Source organism: Pleurodeles waltl, chromosome 1_1 (assembly GCF_031143425.1).
Source record: "Pleurodeles waltl isolate 20211129_DDA chromosome 1_1, aPleWal1.hap1.20221129, whole genome shotgun sequence".
Taxonomy (NCBI): domain Eukaryota; kingdom Metazoa; phylum Chordata; class Amphibia; order Caudata; family Salamandridae; genus Pleurodeles; species Pleurodeles waltl.
In genome coordinates this window covers 302081051-302096578 of record NC_090436.1, presented here as the reverse complement: position 1 = coordinate 302096578, position 15528 = coordinate 302081051, and the positions used below count along the sequence as shown (strand labels likewise).

The 15528-nt window shown below is 42.8% G+C and overlaps 1 protein-coding gene across 2 annotated transcripts in view; it reads right to left on the bottom strand.

The window, feature by feature from the left end:
• Positions 1-15528, bottom strand: part of MTREX (Mtr4 exosome RNA helicase) — a 629876-nt gene that overhangs the window by 558094 nt on the left and 56254 nt on the right. For both annotated transcript variants that reach the window (XM_069222101.1, XM_069222093.1), the window contains exons 6-7: positions 10581-10755; positions 9904-9994 (exon numbers count right to left, since the gene is read on the bottom strand). In XM_069222101.1, the coding sequence (XP_069078202.1) occupies positions 9904-9994; positions 10581-10755 (266 nt within the window). The remainder of the gene's footprint in view (positions 1-9903; positions 9995-10580; positions 10756-15528) is intronic.

Sequence of the window (15528 nt, the reverse complement as noted above, 5' to 3'; positions counted from 1 at the left end):
TGGCACAGGGTCCTGAAATGGCCAAACCTTTGATAAGTTAGTGCGATTCCACCATTGCAGAGAGTTTTAAGTCTGGCAGTCCAACACTAGATCGTGAAGTTGGGCCTGTGCCCAAGACCATTGTAGTGAGATATTATTGCAGGGGTCTCATGATTGAGCACTATTGCTATGCATGATGCCATCATACCCAAAAGCTTCATGATAAACCTTGCTGTGCAAGTTTGATTGGATAGTAATTGGGATATAAGAGTGTGGAAAGCTTGAATTCGTTGCTGACAGTGTTCAGAATTGCTCTTAGATATGGCTGAATTTGTGCTGGCTGAAGGACAGATTTTGGTAATTGATTGTGAATCCTAGCCTATGTAGGTAACACCTTCTCCCTTTGGAAATACGGGTGGCTTGGGAGTGGTAGCCCCCCCCAAGCCACTGGTTTTCTTTGAAGGGCACATTTGGTGCTCTCTGTGCATAAACCAGTCCACATCGGTTCAGGGACCCCAAGTCCCTGCTCTGGCACAAAACTGGACAATGGAAAAGGGAGTGACCACTCCCCTGTCCATCACCACCCCAGGGATGGTGTCCAGAGCTCCTCCAGAGGATCCCTGGGTTCTGCCATCTTGTTTGCAAGGTTGGCAGGGAACTCTAGGAGCATCTGAGAGGCCAGGCATATGACGTCAGAGCCCCCTCCTGATAAGTTGCTTTCCTGATTAGGTGACCAATCCTCCTTTCAGGGATATTTAAGGTCTCTCTCTTGGGTGAGTCCTCAGATTTGGCTTGCAAGATTCCAGTAAGACTCCTTTGCAACCTCTTGTTCGACTTCTGGCCACTGGAACCGTGACTGGACCCTACAGGAACCGACAAACACTGCTACAACGAAGAAGACTTACACAACTTTGTTTCCACGTCTTCTGCCAGCTTTGCTACATTTCCCTGGCCACGCATCCTCAGAAGACTGCAGCTCTTCAGCCTGCACAAGAAAAAGGAATCTCCCCTAGAGGAGTGAAGGAGTCACACCCCTGCAAACTCAGGCACCGACAACAAGTGACAACCGGCTGCGTGGATCTCTCCTCATCTTGAGCTACGCAGATTCTGCATGACAAGTGCTGGTCCGGAGTATTTCTCTTGGTCCTCTCTGTCAGTTACCCAACTTTGGTGGAAATAAGCTTTTGTCCCACCATGCAGGACAGTACTCCTGTGCACCGCGTCTCTTGCAGCTGCCAAGGCTTGACTTCATCTCATCCAAGGGATCTTCAGGTGACATGTAATTCCAGCCTTCAGCACTCCATCTTGCAAAGCACAGCTTCCCGCGTGGTTCTCCTGCAGCGTGGGATCCTCTTTTATAGTGTAGTGTGGGCTTCTTCTGCGACTCCTGTATCCCCGTCCTGTGGGACTCCTGTGGACTCTCCGTGATGCACATGGTCCCCTATGACTCCCACTCCTGGGTTCATCCTCCTGGGCTTTGCTGGTCCCTGGTAGCATCACTTTTCCACTAACCACGCGTTTGCCTTTGCCAAGGCTTGTTGGTAGAAATCCTGTACCGACACCAGTCTGCAATCTTACTTCCAGCATGGGACATCATCTGCATCCATCAGGAACTCTTCTCTGACTCCAGGAATGAAGTGCTGACCTGTTCTTCAGTACCGTCGACCAACTCCTGCATCCATAGTTGGGTGGGTAGTAGCTCCTACTCCTCCTGGATTCCACTGTGACTCTTGGACTTTGTGTCCTTTCTCCACAGGTATTCTTTCTTCAGGAATCCAGTGCTGATTTTCTTGCAGTCTTCTCTGGGTGTCTGCTTTTTCTTTGCTTCCTCCTTTTGGGTGGTTTGGGGAAAATCCAGTGTTCTACTCCTGCATTCCTGGTCGCTGGGGGTACTGTATTACTTACCTCTGGTTTTCTAGTACTCCCAGCTCCCCTCTACACATTTAACTTACTTAAGTGGGGGTACCATGTTTGCATTCTATTTTTTTAGTATATGGTTTGCGCTCCCCCTAGGGTCACGATCGTTATTGCCATTTGCACTGTTGTCTAACCTTTTCTATGTCTATTTCTGCTTGCTAGTGTATATAGTTAGTGTATTACTTACCTCCTAATGGTGGGTTAGCCAGGACTATAGCTAATACAATTACTAGTCATTAATTACTTAAAAAACGCTTTAGAAACACTGCTGTCTCTTGTAAAGAAGTTAGAATTCTAACAACCTATAACAGTGGTAACAGACAGATTTAAAACAGGTTATGCCAACACGGGGACATTCCCATATTGGATCCTGACTTTAGAGGTATATTGACAGACAAGCCCAAAATGGTATAGAGGAAGGCATCCATCTTGCGCATGTTACTTAGTCCAAGTGACAATTCATTATTCTAGTAAGAACACAATGAGTGGGTGGTTGTCACAATTACCTCAACGTTCATTCAAATGTGGAAACTGCATTTGTTGCAAATATGTATCAGAAGTTAGAATGGTCACTGATGTTTTTGGAAACAACCAATTTCACTTTAATTTGTTTATTAATTGGAACACTTGTAGCAGTATAGGATGGTGTCTGTTTCTGGGAAAAAATACATTGCGGCTATAATGTGAAAACTGTAAGTTAGATAGAAGGAACACAACAGGGCCATAAAATATTTTGATAATAAGTATCCTGTGGTGATTTGTTTTAGGTGTACAGAATCAATTTCAGATTTAGAGAGCTTAACAATCATTGATATAGAGGAAGCTAAAATAAGCAGAAGAGTTGGAGACCTTGACAGGAATTTAAGCGCTAGAGAAATATTATAATTATCACTTCAAAACAGTGAGATTTGGTTGGACTGTAGATGTAGAATTACCTGCTTTTCTGTGATATCTAGTGTCGTTGTAGGTTTATGTTTTCTGCAGAAGGTTCCGAGGTTGATTTTCTACTAGAAGGGGCTTTTAATAAGATTTTTGGAGGATTGGTTGTTAAACTTGATGCTGTGAAGGAGGCTGATTGTGCATTCCTCAAATCTATAGCGATGTTAATCTGAGGATTTTGATATTATACATTAGGCCAGTTCAGTACTTTACATTGAATTCTGTTCGATCAACTGATAGTTTTACTTGACCATCACTTATTAAACACTAAGTTTCAGAATAGGCTTGAACACGCATGGGATACTTCTCAGTATGTTTAAATGGTGATTGGTAATTCGTAGTCATATTTAGTACTGCCCTGTGAATATGCAATCCGAGGTTTAGGACACCAGGAATTCCACTTGGAATGCACAACACGGGTCAGGGTTCGATACCTGAGTGAGATTTAGGGATACACGTTTTATCTTTAGCGGATAATTTTGAAAAGGGCTGTTTTCTGAAATTATCGTTGCAGTATATATTGATTTCATCTGATTTAACAGAGGTAGAGAGCTAGGTGCTCACTTGTAGGGAGGTGGCCAGAGTTACCAACTCTTCGGATGGCGTGTTTTGAATAATATGATTGTTCCTAACAAGGGTTAATGGAGCTTCCAGGGAGTTCGATTTGAGAATATCTCTTGTATGTTTACTTTGGGCTACATGTTAGACACAGGTATCTTCTATTGATGGATATATTTAAGTAAGAAGCTGGGACAGACTCTGGTAGTTTTTCTGATGTGCTATAGTTGGCGCAAATCATGTTGATTGTTAGGTAAGGAGGTGTGGGGCTAGATTAGCTTTTTTGTTGTACAGGGGACCAGGAGTGGACTCTGGTGGTTTCTTTTTTGTCTTTTTTCTTGTATAGAAATGTAGACTCCTGTATCATGGGGATATCAAGGACAAGTTGCATGTATCGATCTTGATACGAATGGTGTTTGGAGGTCACAAGCTATCTTAGATGAGGTAACAGACTGCATGCCTTTGTATAAGCTATATGAGATTACCTTTCCTTGAGGAAAGGTTTGCAATATGTTAGAAGGAGTGTTTGTTATGAGACACCAAGACCGCTTACTAGTCGTCAAGCTGTAATTTCTGTAGCTCATGTGAGAGCTGCATTGCTCCTGCCAGCATGAATCATGCGCTTTAGTCTGCCTGGCTCAAACGTCAATGTAGTTCATAGAGATTGCTTACCGGTCATTACATTTAAAAAAAATAAACAAATAAATAAACACATTTTGCTCTTGTGAGATATTCACCGCTCATAGAAGCAGTTTTATGAGTGTTTGTCTACAGGGGGTTTATTTGGCACTTGCTCTATTTATACCTTCTCTCTTTTTTTTTTTTTTTTTTTTTTTTTTTTTAAATCAGACTCCGTACTACCCTACGGACAGGGTGCAGTTAGCTACAGTTGCTGTGAATGGGTTTTCTTGTCTTGGTCGGTGCGATTTTAAGAAATATGCCTTGGCCTAGCACTATATTTAGCAAAGGGCTGGTTTACAACATGTGTGTATTACTGTGTGTGCTTACAGCTGCATATGGAATATACAGATTCAAGATTTTGTTTCACATTGTCTTTTACATCAGGAATGGCAGCTGTACATTAATTTAATTATACTGGGGAACCAATGTTGCTTTCAATTTAGAAGAAGATTCGAGAACAAGTACATAACATGTCGTTTTTAAGATTCCTGTCACTTTACTTATTTAGATATAGCATAGCAAAATACTCACTTGCCTTTTGACAGGCACGGACAGGGGTTAGAATCTGACTCACAACATATTACATACTTTAGTGTGAGCCTTACATTTTTTTTTTGTTTCTTCAGGTTTCAGTGCTTATTTTCTTGCAACCTGTGATTTGAGTGGTTTATGAATAGGGAGCACACAATAACTACCACCTAAAGGAATTCCTTTTTGGGTGTGGGGTTTCTGGTTTACAGTGATGTGTCCGACTGGTTTTATAAAGCTGTGCTGTACAGTATAAGACTGCTTCTTCTCTACATGTAATTTTATTGTTTGTACACATATGAAGAAAATCTGTTTCATCTGCTGTTCTGATTTCTTCTTTGCGATTTCTTTTTTGTTTTTTTCTTTTCATTTGCAGAAAAAATGTTTCATAACAAATGCGCTAATATGTAAAATTGGGGTTCGGGTGCCTTATTTGTTTTTAAATATATATATATATTAATATTAAACATCCCTGTACTGTGTCTCAAAACATGTGTTGGCTGTTTTTACTGTGACAACACAGTATTGGACATTTCTGCTGCTTTTCAAGTAACGCAAAAGGATGATGGACTGAGCGCTGAAGCTTTTTAAACACTCTCAATCACAGATCTGGGTTTAATCTATTGTTCTTTTGCTCACAATGCCACCCCAGTTTGGACTGAGCCACATACGCAAATCAGCCTTGACCTTGTGGATTAAACCCAGATCTGTTACTGGGGGTGAAAGTTTGATTTGTTCCACATTCCGTCCATTATCTGTGGTTTTTGTATTTGTCGCCCTAAGTGGGAAGGGTATGCCCAGACGTGGGTCCCATGCTTGCTATGCCACCAGATTCAAGCTAGCCTGGCTGATGAGGGATGGGGCCACAAAACCAGACCCAGGATGCTTGTTTCTGGTCCAGGGAGGACCTGGCCTGGCAGTTCGGGCCGACTGTTCCCAGAGGGGGTAGGGTGAAGCCTGATTTGCATAAAGCTGGGTCCAAACTGGAACGATGTGGCAACTAAAACAAAACTGATGGATTAAACCCAGATCCGTGACTAGGGGTGAATGTTTGATTTGTTCCAAATTCCGTCCATCATCTGTTATTACTTTTCAAGTAACTTCAGAAAATAAAAGAAAGAAGTTTTGGAACATGGGCTGTCTGTGATGGACTTTTTTCTTAGATAACCTTCTGTATATGTATATATAATCTATCTGGAAAATGGTGCCGGGAAACTTAACCAATACACATTTTTTGTGAAAATACACACACAGCATTATTATATAGCAAGAACACGGATTATGACTTGCTCAAACTCAAAAGATGCCAACGCAATGCTAGGATTTGAACCTGGTTCTGAAGTTCCAAAGTTGAGAGCCTTGGCTGTTAGGTCACATCCATATTTTGCAATTTAAACAAAAAAGTCACAGACGTTGGGATGGTTGTGTATTATTGCATATAGTGAACACATTCTAGGTTGAAATAGCTATGTGAAGTAAAAAAAAAAAAAACTAGCAACAAATACTGGAAGGTTCACCCTGTGTCTTGCTTGGGACTACGTGCAATGTTTTGTGTTAAAACTGGATTTAGGGAGATTGTTCAACAGCACTGCACTGGTGCACAACCAAGGATAATCAATTTAAATGTTTCTTTCTCCCGGCCCCTAGTTTGGGAAAACCTGCTCATGGTGTATTATCAAGGTGGGGCTACTGGAGTCCATCATTGTCTTGGCTACTACACTCTCTCAGGGGAGGTAGGGGCTGAATAGGACAGCCTCTCCACTCAAAATTCTGACAGACAAAAAAATTATCACCCACCCCCTGTTGCACTTCACCTACATTATATAAGTAGCTGGTGTGTACCCCCTCACAATCATCCTCTTGCCTACAGAAGACAGACTGCACAGCACTGCTCTACATACTGGTTCTTTCAGCGATTAACCATTCAGCATCTAACCTGTCAACATCAGTGTCAATTGCACAACCTCCTCATTTTGCACAGACAGGTTGCAAGCTCCAACAATGGACAGATCAAAAACTGGTGCTGAAGGGAGGCTCGGCAATGGAAAAAGAATCTGTGTGGGAGAGAGATAATAAGCGGAAGCTACATGTGTCTTACTGAAAGATTAAGAGGCTGCACAAAATGCAGCAGAGAAATTCATTGAGTTCTCCCTCTGCACTGTTCTTGGAGGAGAAACCATTTTGGGCCTGAAGCCAAACAAGGAGGTCTAGTTTAGACAGATATATCCTGGGCTTCATTTGTAGACCTTGCCTGGAGGCTGATGTATATCGCAGTTAGCGTAAAGTCATGTAGGCACTAGGAGTACCCACTGTCACCTGATATAGTTCCATCACACTGGCTACAGTATGTAAAAGAGACCATAATGCCTCAGAACAGAGGAGAAACATAACCTTGCTTAAGGAAAACAGTGGTATAAATCAACAATCAAGCAGGGTCCGGCTGTGTTCGGTAAGGGAAATGACTGGAGTTAAATAGATGTCCTATGGAAGAAAAAGGGTTTAAAAGTAAATTGTTAAGAGCTTTGTTTTAAACATTGTTTTAAATATTTTTCCCTCTTAGGTTCTCACTTTAGCGTTTCTTTCAAAATATTTAAGGCACAAAAATGTTCTTCTGAGATCTGGCCAGGTAGTAATTAATAATTGTGAGGCTACGAATCTTAAGTAGAGTACCGGTGATACCACTTCATCTTTCATTGAGGGTATGGTTTTCTTTGACATTGCTCCAGTGTTGAGTACCATTTTCAGAACAATCAGTAACCTGGAAGCACGTGTTGAATAAAAGCTTACCAACACTAATCTGAGCCTGATGCTTTTCAGTGTCCTGATAGCTATGAGGAATTCCTCTTTAGTTGTGGGTTATCAGGTATCTCATTTTAGTTTGCAGATAACCTCAGAAGCATAACCAAACTCTATACACACCATCTATGGGCACTGTGGTATAAAAATTGGTAGAGAACTTTAAAAATCTGTAGTCCTACACCCCACTCAAGATAAATGCTTTTTCTGTATAGTTGCATGGTGCAGAACGTTGGCTAGCAGTCTAACTTGTGTGACCCCTCTCATTAAACTTCACATCAAGCTTTACCAGACAACCATTCACACTGTCGAGCTTTAGAGTCTTAAACCCTTTAGCACAATAAAGTAGAATAGCTTCACAGTTGACCACTGGTTAGAAGTAGCAGAAGTAGCATCACAGAGACAAGTATAAATTATGTTGTCTTAAGCAATTTCACTAAGACTCATAGCTCAACATAAGGCTAAGGGGTTGTCCCTAAACACTAAAACATAGTGACCTTAGAGATCTGGGGGATAATCAAGTTTTATTGTTGCACAATGTAGTGTTCAAGGCATTGTGCTGTTGCCTAGGCTACCCCGTGGCTCCTCTGCAAAAGCATCCAAAGTTGTAAGGCTGAAAGCTTCCAATCTTCAACTCAATGAGCCCATTTCAATTCACTATTTCTCTGTGCCCTATTTAACTTCCCCCTGTATATCTTCTTAGACAACTGTGTCACTGAATTCAAATCCCACTGTAATCCTTCTTGTGGTCAAATAATCATCTTATCTGAACCCCACCGGAAAGCCATGTGTTAGACCTGGCATCTTTTGGTGTGTTTGCCCAGTCTTTTTCCCTTCTGACCTCCTGTTTTTATGGTATGCTGGACTCTGTTTTTGCTGGTTTGTTGTCTCTGCGCACTTTACCACAGCTGATCAGTGCTAAAGTGCAAGTGCTCCCTATGTACATTGTATTGGTGATTGGTTTATCCATGATTGGCATATGTGATTTACTCATAAGTCCCTAGTAAAGTGTACTATGTGTTCCCAGGGCCTGTAAATCAAATGCTACTAGTGGGCCTGCAGCACTGGCTGTGCCACAACATGGTTAGCCCTGTAAACATGGCTTAGACCTGCCACTGCAGTGTGTGTGAGCATTTTTAAACTGCCAATTTGACCCGGCAAGTGTGCTCACTTGCCAGGCCCAAGCCTTCCCTTTTACTACATGTAAGGCATGCCTAAGGTAGTCCCTAAGTAGCCTCAGGGGCAGGGTGCAGTGTATTTAGAAGGTAGACCATGTACGGATGTGTTTTACATGTCCTAACAATAAAATACTGCCAAATTTGTTTTTCAATGTTGCAAAGCCTATCTCTCTCATAGGTTAACATGGGGGGGTTGCATTTAAAGAACTTTAAAGTACAGTTTCCCTTCAGGAGCAGTTAGAGATATGGAGTTCAGGGTCGCTAAACTCCATATCTGTGTGTATTTAAATTCCCCCCCATGCCATTTGAACGGAAATTTGACAAGGAGAAATACACACCACAGGGGCTCAGATGTGGTAGAAGGGAGAGGACATGGAAGAGAGGGCAAGAAAACAGTCCCATAAGAGGTTAAAGAAAAAGAACAAAGTAATTTCCTGATGTGGGCCACAGAAAGATAATTCATCTTATCAAAAAGATGGTAAGAAACAAACAAATGAGGTGGAAAAGAAACCTAACCAATTAACAGCAATGGGATAAACCAAAAGTCCACTTCAAGTATTAGTACTGTCCACAACATATCTTCAACAACAGATGGCTAAATAATTTCTGTAGGTAAAACCTAAAAATCTTTTAGTAAGATGGGGATGAGGACCAATGCTGAAAGACTTCAAGGTTAGAGACACCCAAAAAATGTGATATTTATCATATTGTCTATAAATTCTGGAGTGCAATTCATGTACATTCCTATACCTAATGAAAGGTATTGTTATCAACTTTGCCTAAATATTGTGTAGTGTATGGATGTTTATACTTTTTCTAACACTTATAAATTAATAAAACAACCAAAAAACTTGATAGTTGCTAACAGTATGGTAATTGCACGTCATAGCAAACAGCAAGGTTTGTTGTGTAGCATATGTACAGTACCACGTAAAACTAATAAGAATTAATCTGAAGCAGGTTCTTTAACATACATCTTTTTTTAGGCTGCCTGCTACGTGTTAGTTAGCAACTGAGACTTGACATAATTAACATTAGAATGACAATGAAATGCCAAGTTCTGTTGCAAGGACGGCACACCCACCTAAAATAACCATGTCCTTTTTGTGAGCTTTAGATGATAGACTTGGAAAGTCATGTTTATTTAAATATAATTCAGTATGCAAGTTTTTTATAGGTTCAATTAAAATCAAACAAGCCAACATGGGTTGTCATTCTTACACTTTTACTCAAATATATATATATATATATATATATATATATATATATTTTTTTTACAAGTTAGTACATTTTTAGAAATAAGTGTTTGATATATGGTTTAAAATACCTGAATCACGCATGTAATGAATTTCATCAAAAATAACCCATGCCACTTCACGCATGACCTCCGATCCTCTATACAACATGCTCCTTAAGATCTAGTATAAAAAACAGAATTTGATTTTACATTACCAAGAAATGTTAGCAAACCATTTCAATAATCATCTGCTGCTCAGTAAAATGTCACCTAAAAGGCACAAAATTTTTAATTCACTCTACCCAGAACACTCATTAGTAAATGTTGATGGCCATGCTATTCCTAGTTATCACGATACCAAAATGATGAGCAACATACACAGAAGAGGGTGTTCTACTGTGGTCAAGAAAATGTGAAAGGCGGCTTGCAGTTCAACAGTGGCATAAATCGTAGTACAACCAGATTTCACATACAGGCTGTAAAGTAACTGCTTTTTGTAAGAGTGGATTTAGGGTGTAAGATTAAGCGACATCCCCTCACAGCTATGACACGATGAAAGGGTCTATTGCAAATGTCCTCTCAATACAGGATTCTTCCCATCCTCCCACATGGAAAAACACATCTCACAATTATGACTACTGCACAGCTTCAAAGCAGATTATAACAATTTTTAAATTACAGGTGCGTAATAAAGTCAGTAGGAAGGAAATCTCCTAATCAGGTACTGAAAACAGTTATTGTGTTTACAATAAAAAGGTTAAAATTACCTCTGTAGTCATCACAAGACATGATGCAGTAGGGTTAATAGTGACATCTCCAGTCATCAAACCCACATCTTGGAATTCTTCATACATCTCACGATACTTCTGGTTACTCAGGGCCTTAATTGGACTAGTAAATATTACTCGCTGCTTTTCCCTCAGAGCTAGGGCAATAGCATATCTAAAAAGAAAGAAAGATTATTCTAGACCATGAAACATAGTCATACTAATTTCTTTTAGTGACTACAAAGAAACCCACCAGATAACCAGAGCTGCAGAAATCATGAGATTCCAATGTGTTCTAGTTATCAGTTTGACTCAACCTACTAGATGCTGCATTATCACTACATTTATATAAAATGTTAATAGATGAAATGGATGACCTGCTGTCAACAGCAAACGTTAGTCCCAATTTACCTGCTAAAAACTGTATCCAGTGATTAAAAGGGGCTGCCAATACATGTATTATGAGAGTAGCAGGCAGTCTTAGACAAGGGTCCCTGTGGTCTTCAGTCAAAGTAAATATAGGTGGAAAGCGCCATGAGCAATCCAGGCCACCTTTGAAGCTGCAGCTTACTGACAAAACAAAGCATTAATAGAGTTGAATGGCCAGAGGTGCTGTCGCAAAGATGACCTGAGTTCACCTCTAAGTAAGGGGTACATTATTTATGGACCAGCACTGTCATCTCATAATGGCTGACCCCTTAGTTGATCGTTAAACACCAAGACCCAATGCTCAATGTCCTTTTCCAATCTCAGCATGACGATGGCAGATGCATACATCTTGCAGCTCCAATGAAGCTTCAGCACACTATTCAGGTGGAGGTGAACAAAGCAGCTCACTAATGCAATTGTTACCCCCATCTGTTTGAGCAAAGGAAGGGCTTCCATTATAATTTGTGTTCAACTGTGTAAGACTGTGTGTCAGCGTTCAAGTGTAATGTTCTACCTGTAAGTAGATAGCGCGTCCTGTAAGTCAGGTTAAGACTTCCTTGGGCCCCGCACCTTATTAATTTTTGTGGGCATCCACGGGCCAGATAAGTCACCCTCTTGGCCATCATATACTGATCAATCCTTCGCCTCCACTCTGTGATTGTGGTGGCTCGGAAGATCCCCAGTACTTGGCAACATACCTCTTTGCCACAACTAGTCCTAGACTGCTAAAGAGGAGTTTGGAGTATTTCAGGTCTACATCTGTGTGTATGCCGAGCAGTAAGTAGCGAAGCTCCACCGGTGTCTGTGCCTCAAGCACCTGCCCCAATTAGCCTTTAATACTTGACCAGTATTTCTGTATACTCAGGCTTGTCCACAGAGTATGCATGAACGTGCCCCTTACAGATACACAGCAGAGGCAGGTTGGAGTTGGGGTTATGTGTAGTCTCACCCTATCATAGTACATCCTGTGCAGAATTTTAAACTGAATGAGACTTAATTGGAGTCGTAAGCCACTGTACAGGGGTGCATAAGGGTGGTCTCCCAGTCTGTATCGTCAATTGGCCCCAGTCATTTGAGTGTGGATGGTTATTATTGGATGTTTTGTATGTCCAAGAGATGGCTTTCTCTTCCAGATGACCTGTAAGGAGACGTTCCTGTAATGGGGCGCAGTTTGGGAGGTCCGATACAGCTAAGTTTTTGGCTCACCGCGAGTGCACTAATTGAATGTAACGATAATGCTAGTAATCTTGAAATAAGATACAGCTCTTGCAGGTCGAAAAAGGTCTTCAGTGAAACCCTCCTTTAAAGGGTGGCCTAATTTAGAAATACCTATGGTATACCACCTTGAAAGCCCAGCAACCTCCCCAATTCCTTTAAGTAGGTACCCTCCCAGTACGGCGTTTCCCTAGTAAGTGTAGCATGCCACCCTATCTTGCACCCTGCCTTGTTCCAAGCATCTACATTAAGTTGTGTGGGTAGCAGGAGCACTTGCAAGCCTTTACCCCCAAATAAAAAGCATAGGTGAGATTTGTGCATTGACTTCTGTCAAGCAGGTACGTAGGGTGGTCCTCAGGTGCGTGTTTCCAGAGATAACTGTGGTAAGGTTTTGTTCTCTTCTTTTGATGAGGTTTCTCTTTATGTAGATCCCAAATATTTAAAGCCGTCCCCATCTATGTGTAGGTTCGCTGGTGGCACAATGAAGCCCCCCCTATCTACAAAAGTCGACTTGGACCAATTAATTCTATAGCTCGAGTAGGTCCTGTATTCTTTAAGTGTATCCCAGATCTGGTGCAAGATCTCTACCAGGCTGGTGATGTAAAGAACGATATAATCCGCATACAGAGAGATCTTTTCAGATTCATTATCCCCCTCGCCCACCTGGAAACCTAGGATATCTGTGCGTGACCGGATAATACTCGTAAGGGGCTCGATAGTAAGAGCAAACAACAGAGGTGAAAGAGGGCAACTCTGATGCGTGCCTCTTTTTATGGGAAACTGATCTGATTGGTGACCATTGACATGGATAGGTGCCATTGGGTTGGTATACCGCAGCTTAACCCACTCCTGGAATCTTGGGCCAAACCTCTCCAACGCCAGCATCATAAACAGCCAGTGGACTGTATCAAATGCTTTCTGGGGGTCGAGACTTACCAGCAAGTGAGGCTCCTCACAATCCCTAACAGCATCAATCCAAGCGCAAATACGACACAGATTTAATCTTGTTGATCTCTTGGACGTAAACCTTGTTGATCCAGGTGGATCCAGGTGGATCAATTAGTGTATGACTGTGACAAGCCACGTGGCAAGTATCTTGGCAAGGATTGTCACTTCAACGTTCAGGAGTGAAATAGGATGGTAAGAATTACACTTGTATGTGTGGTTTCCCCTCCTTAGGAATCACCACTGTAGGAAGCTGGCCTGGTGTGTGGTGGGTACCCATGGTACTCACACCTTATACCAGGTAACCCCTCTTAGTGAAGTGTAGGCTGTTTCTAGAAGCCAGGCTCTCTAGAGGTAGCTGTGGATGAGCAGTCAAAGTCTTATCTAGGAGACATGCAAAGTTCCTTCAATACCACTGTAGTCACACAGAACCTACACACATGAAAGAAAACAGTTGTACAAAAACAAAAGGTACTTTATTTTTAGCACAGATTATCACAGATCACTTGGCAGGTGACCCACCCTTAGGAGTTAAGTAATACACTAAATATATACACTACCAAACAGAAATAGGCATAGAGAAAAGGTTAGAAAACAGTGCAAACAGTAATAACCAATAGTGACCCTAGGGGGGAGCACAAACCATATACTAAAAAAAATGGAATGCGAACAAGGTACCCCCATCTAGGTCAGCAAAATGTGTAGAGGGGAGCTGGGGGTATTAGAAAACCACAAAGCTAAGTAACACAGTACCCTCCAGCAACCAGGAATGCAGAAGTAAAACACTGGATTTCCCCCAAACCACTCAAAAAGAGGAAAAGAAGAAAAAGAAGACACCCAGAGAGAAGAATGCAAGAAAAAGAGCAGAGGAATCCTGAAGAAAGAAGACCTGTGGAGAGAGGGGACCAAGTCCAAGAGTCACAGTGGAGTCCAGGAGGACTAGGAGCTACTATCCACCCAGTTGTGGATGCAGGAGTTGTTCGACGGTTCTGAAGAACAGGTCAGCACTACAGCCCAGTAGTCAGTCAAGATCTCCAGATGGATGCAGATGTCCCACGACGGAAGGAAGATTGCAGACGGGTGTGGGTGCAGGATTTCCACCAACCAGCCTTGGCAAAGCCAAACTTGCGTTTAGTGGAAAAGAGGTGCTGCTGGGGACCAGCAAGGCCCAGGAGGACTCAACCCAGGAGGGGGGAGTCACAGGGGACCCACAGCGTCACAGGGAGTCAACAGTAGCATAGGCATCACCAACAGAAGTCCCACAGAAGCCACTGAAAAAACCCATGCAGCACTACAAAAGATGATCCCACGCCGCAGGCTGGGATTTGCAGGAAGGAGTGCTGGGGACTGGAGCTGCACGTCGCCTGAAGATCCCTTGGAGGAGACGCAAACAAGCCTAGGCAGCTGCAAGAGACGCAGTGCACGGGGTGCTGTCCTGCGTGGGAAGGCAAAAGCTTACCTCCACCAAAGTTGGACAGATGGCAGAGAGGATCAAGAGGACTACTCCCGACCACCACCGTGATGCAGGATCCACGCAGCTCAGCAGGAGAGATGATCCACACAGCCGATCATCGCTTGTTGTAGTTGCCTGCGATTGCAGGGAAAGGACTCCTTCACTCCAAGGGAGATTCCTTCTTGTGCAGCATGAAGAGTTGCAGTCTTCTTAGGATGCACAGCGAGGAAACTGGGCAAAGCTGGCAGGAACTCTGGATACTAGGAGGAGGAGATGCAAACAAGCCTTGGCAGCTGCAAGAGATGCAGTGCACGGGGTTGCTGTCCTGCATGGGAAGGCAAAGGTACCTCCATCAAAGTTGGACAGCGGGCAGAGAAGACCAAGAGGACGACTCCGGACCACCACCCGTGATGCAGGATCTATGCAGCTCAGCAGGAGAGAGGATCCATGCAGCCCATCGTCGCTTGTTGTCAGTCTTCTTAGGATGCACGGCAAGGGAACTGTTGCAAAACTGGCAGGAACTCTGGATACAATGTTGCAGAAGAGTCTTACGCGTGGATCTACAGCTTGTAGGTTCCTGGAGGTTCCAGTTGTGGTTCCGGAGGCCAGAAGTCAAAGCAAAGGTTGCAGAGGAGTCCTGCTGGAATCTTGCAAGCCGAATCTGAGGACCCCACCCAAGAGAGAGACCCTAAATTGCCCTGAAAGGGGGATTGGTCACCTACCCAGGTAAGCACGTATCAGGAGGGGGCTCCGACGTCACCTGCCTGGCCTGGCCACTCCGATGCTCCCAGAGTTCCCTGCCAACCCTAGAATCAAAATCAAGATGGCACAACCCAGGGACCCTCTGCTGGAGCTCTAGTCACCAAACCTGGGGTGGTGATGAACAGGGGAGTGTCACTGACCTTT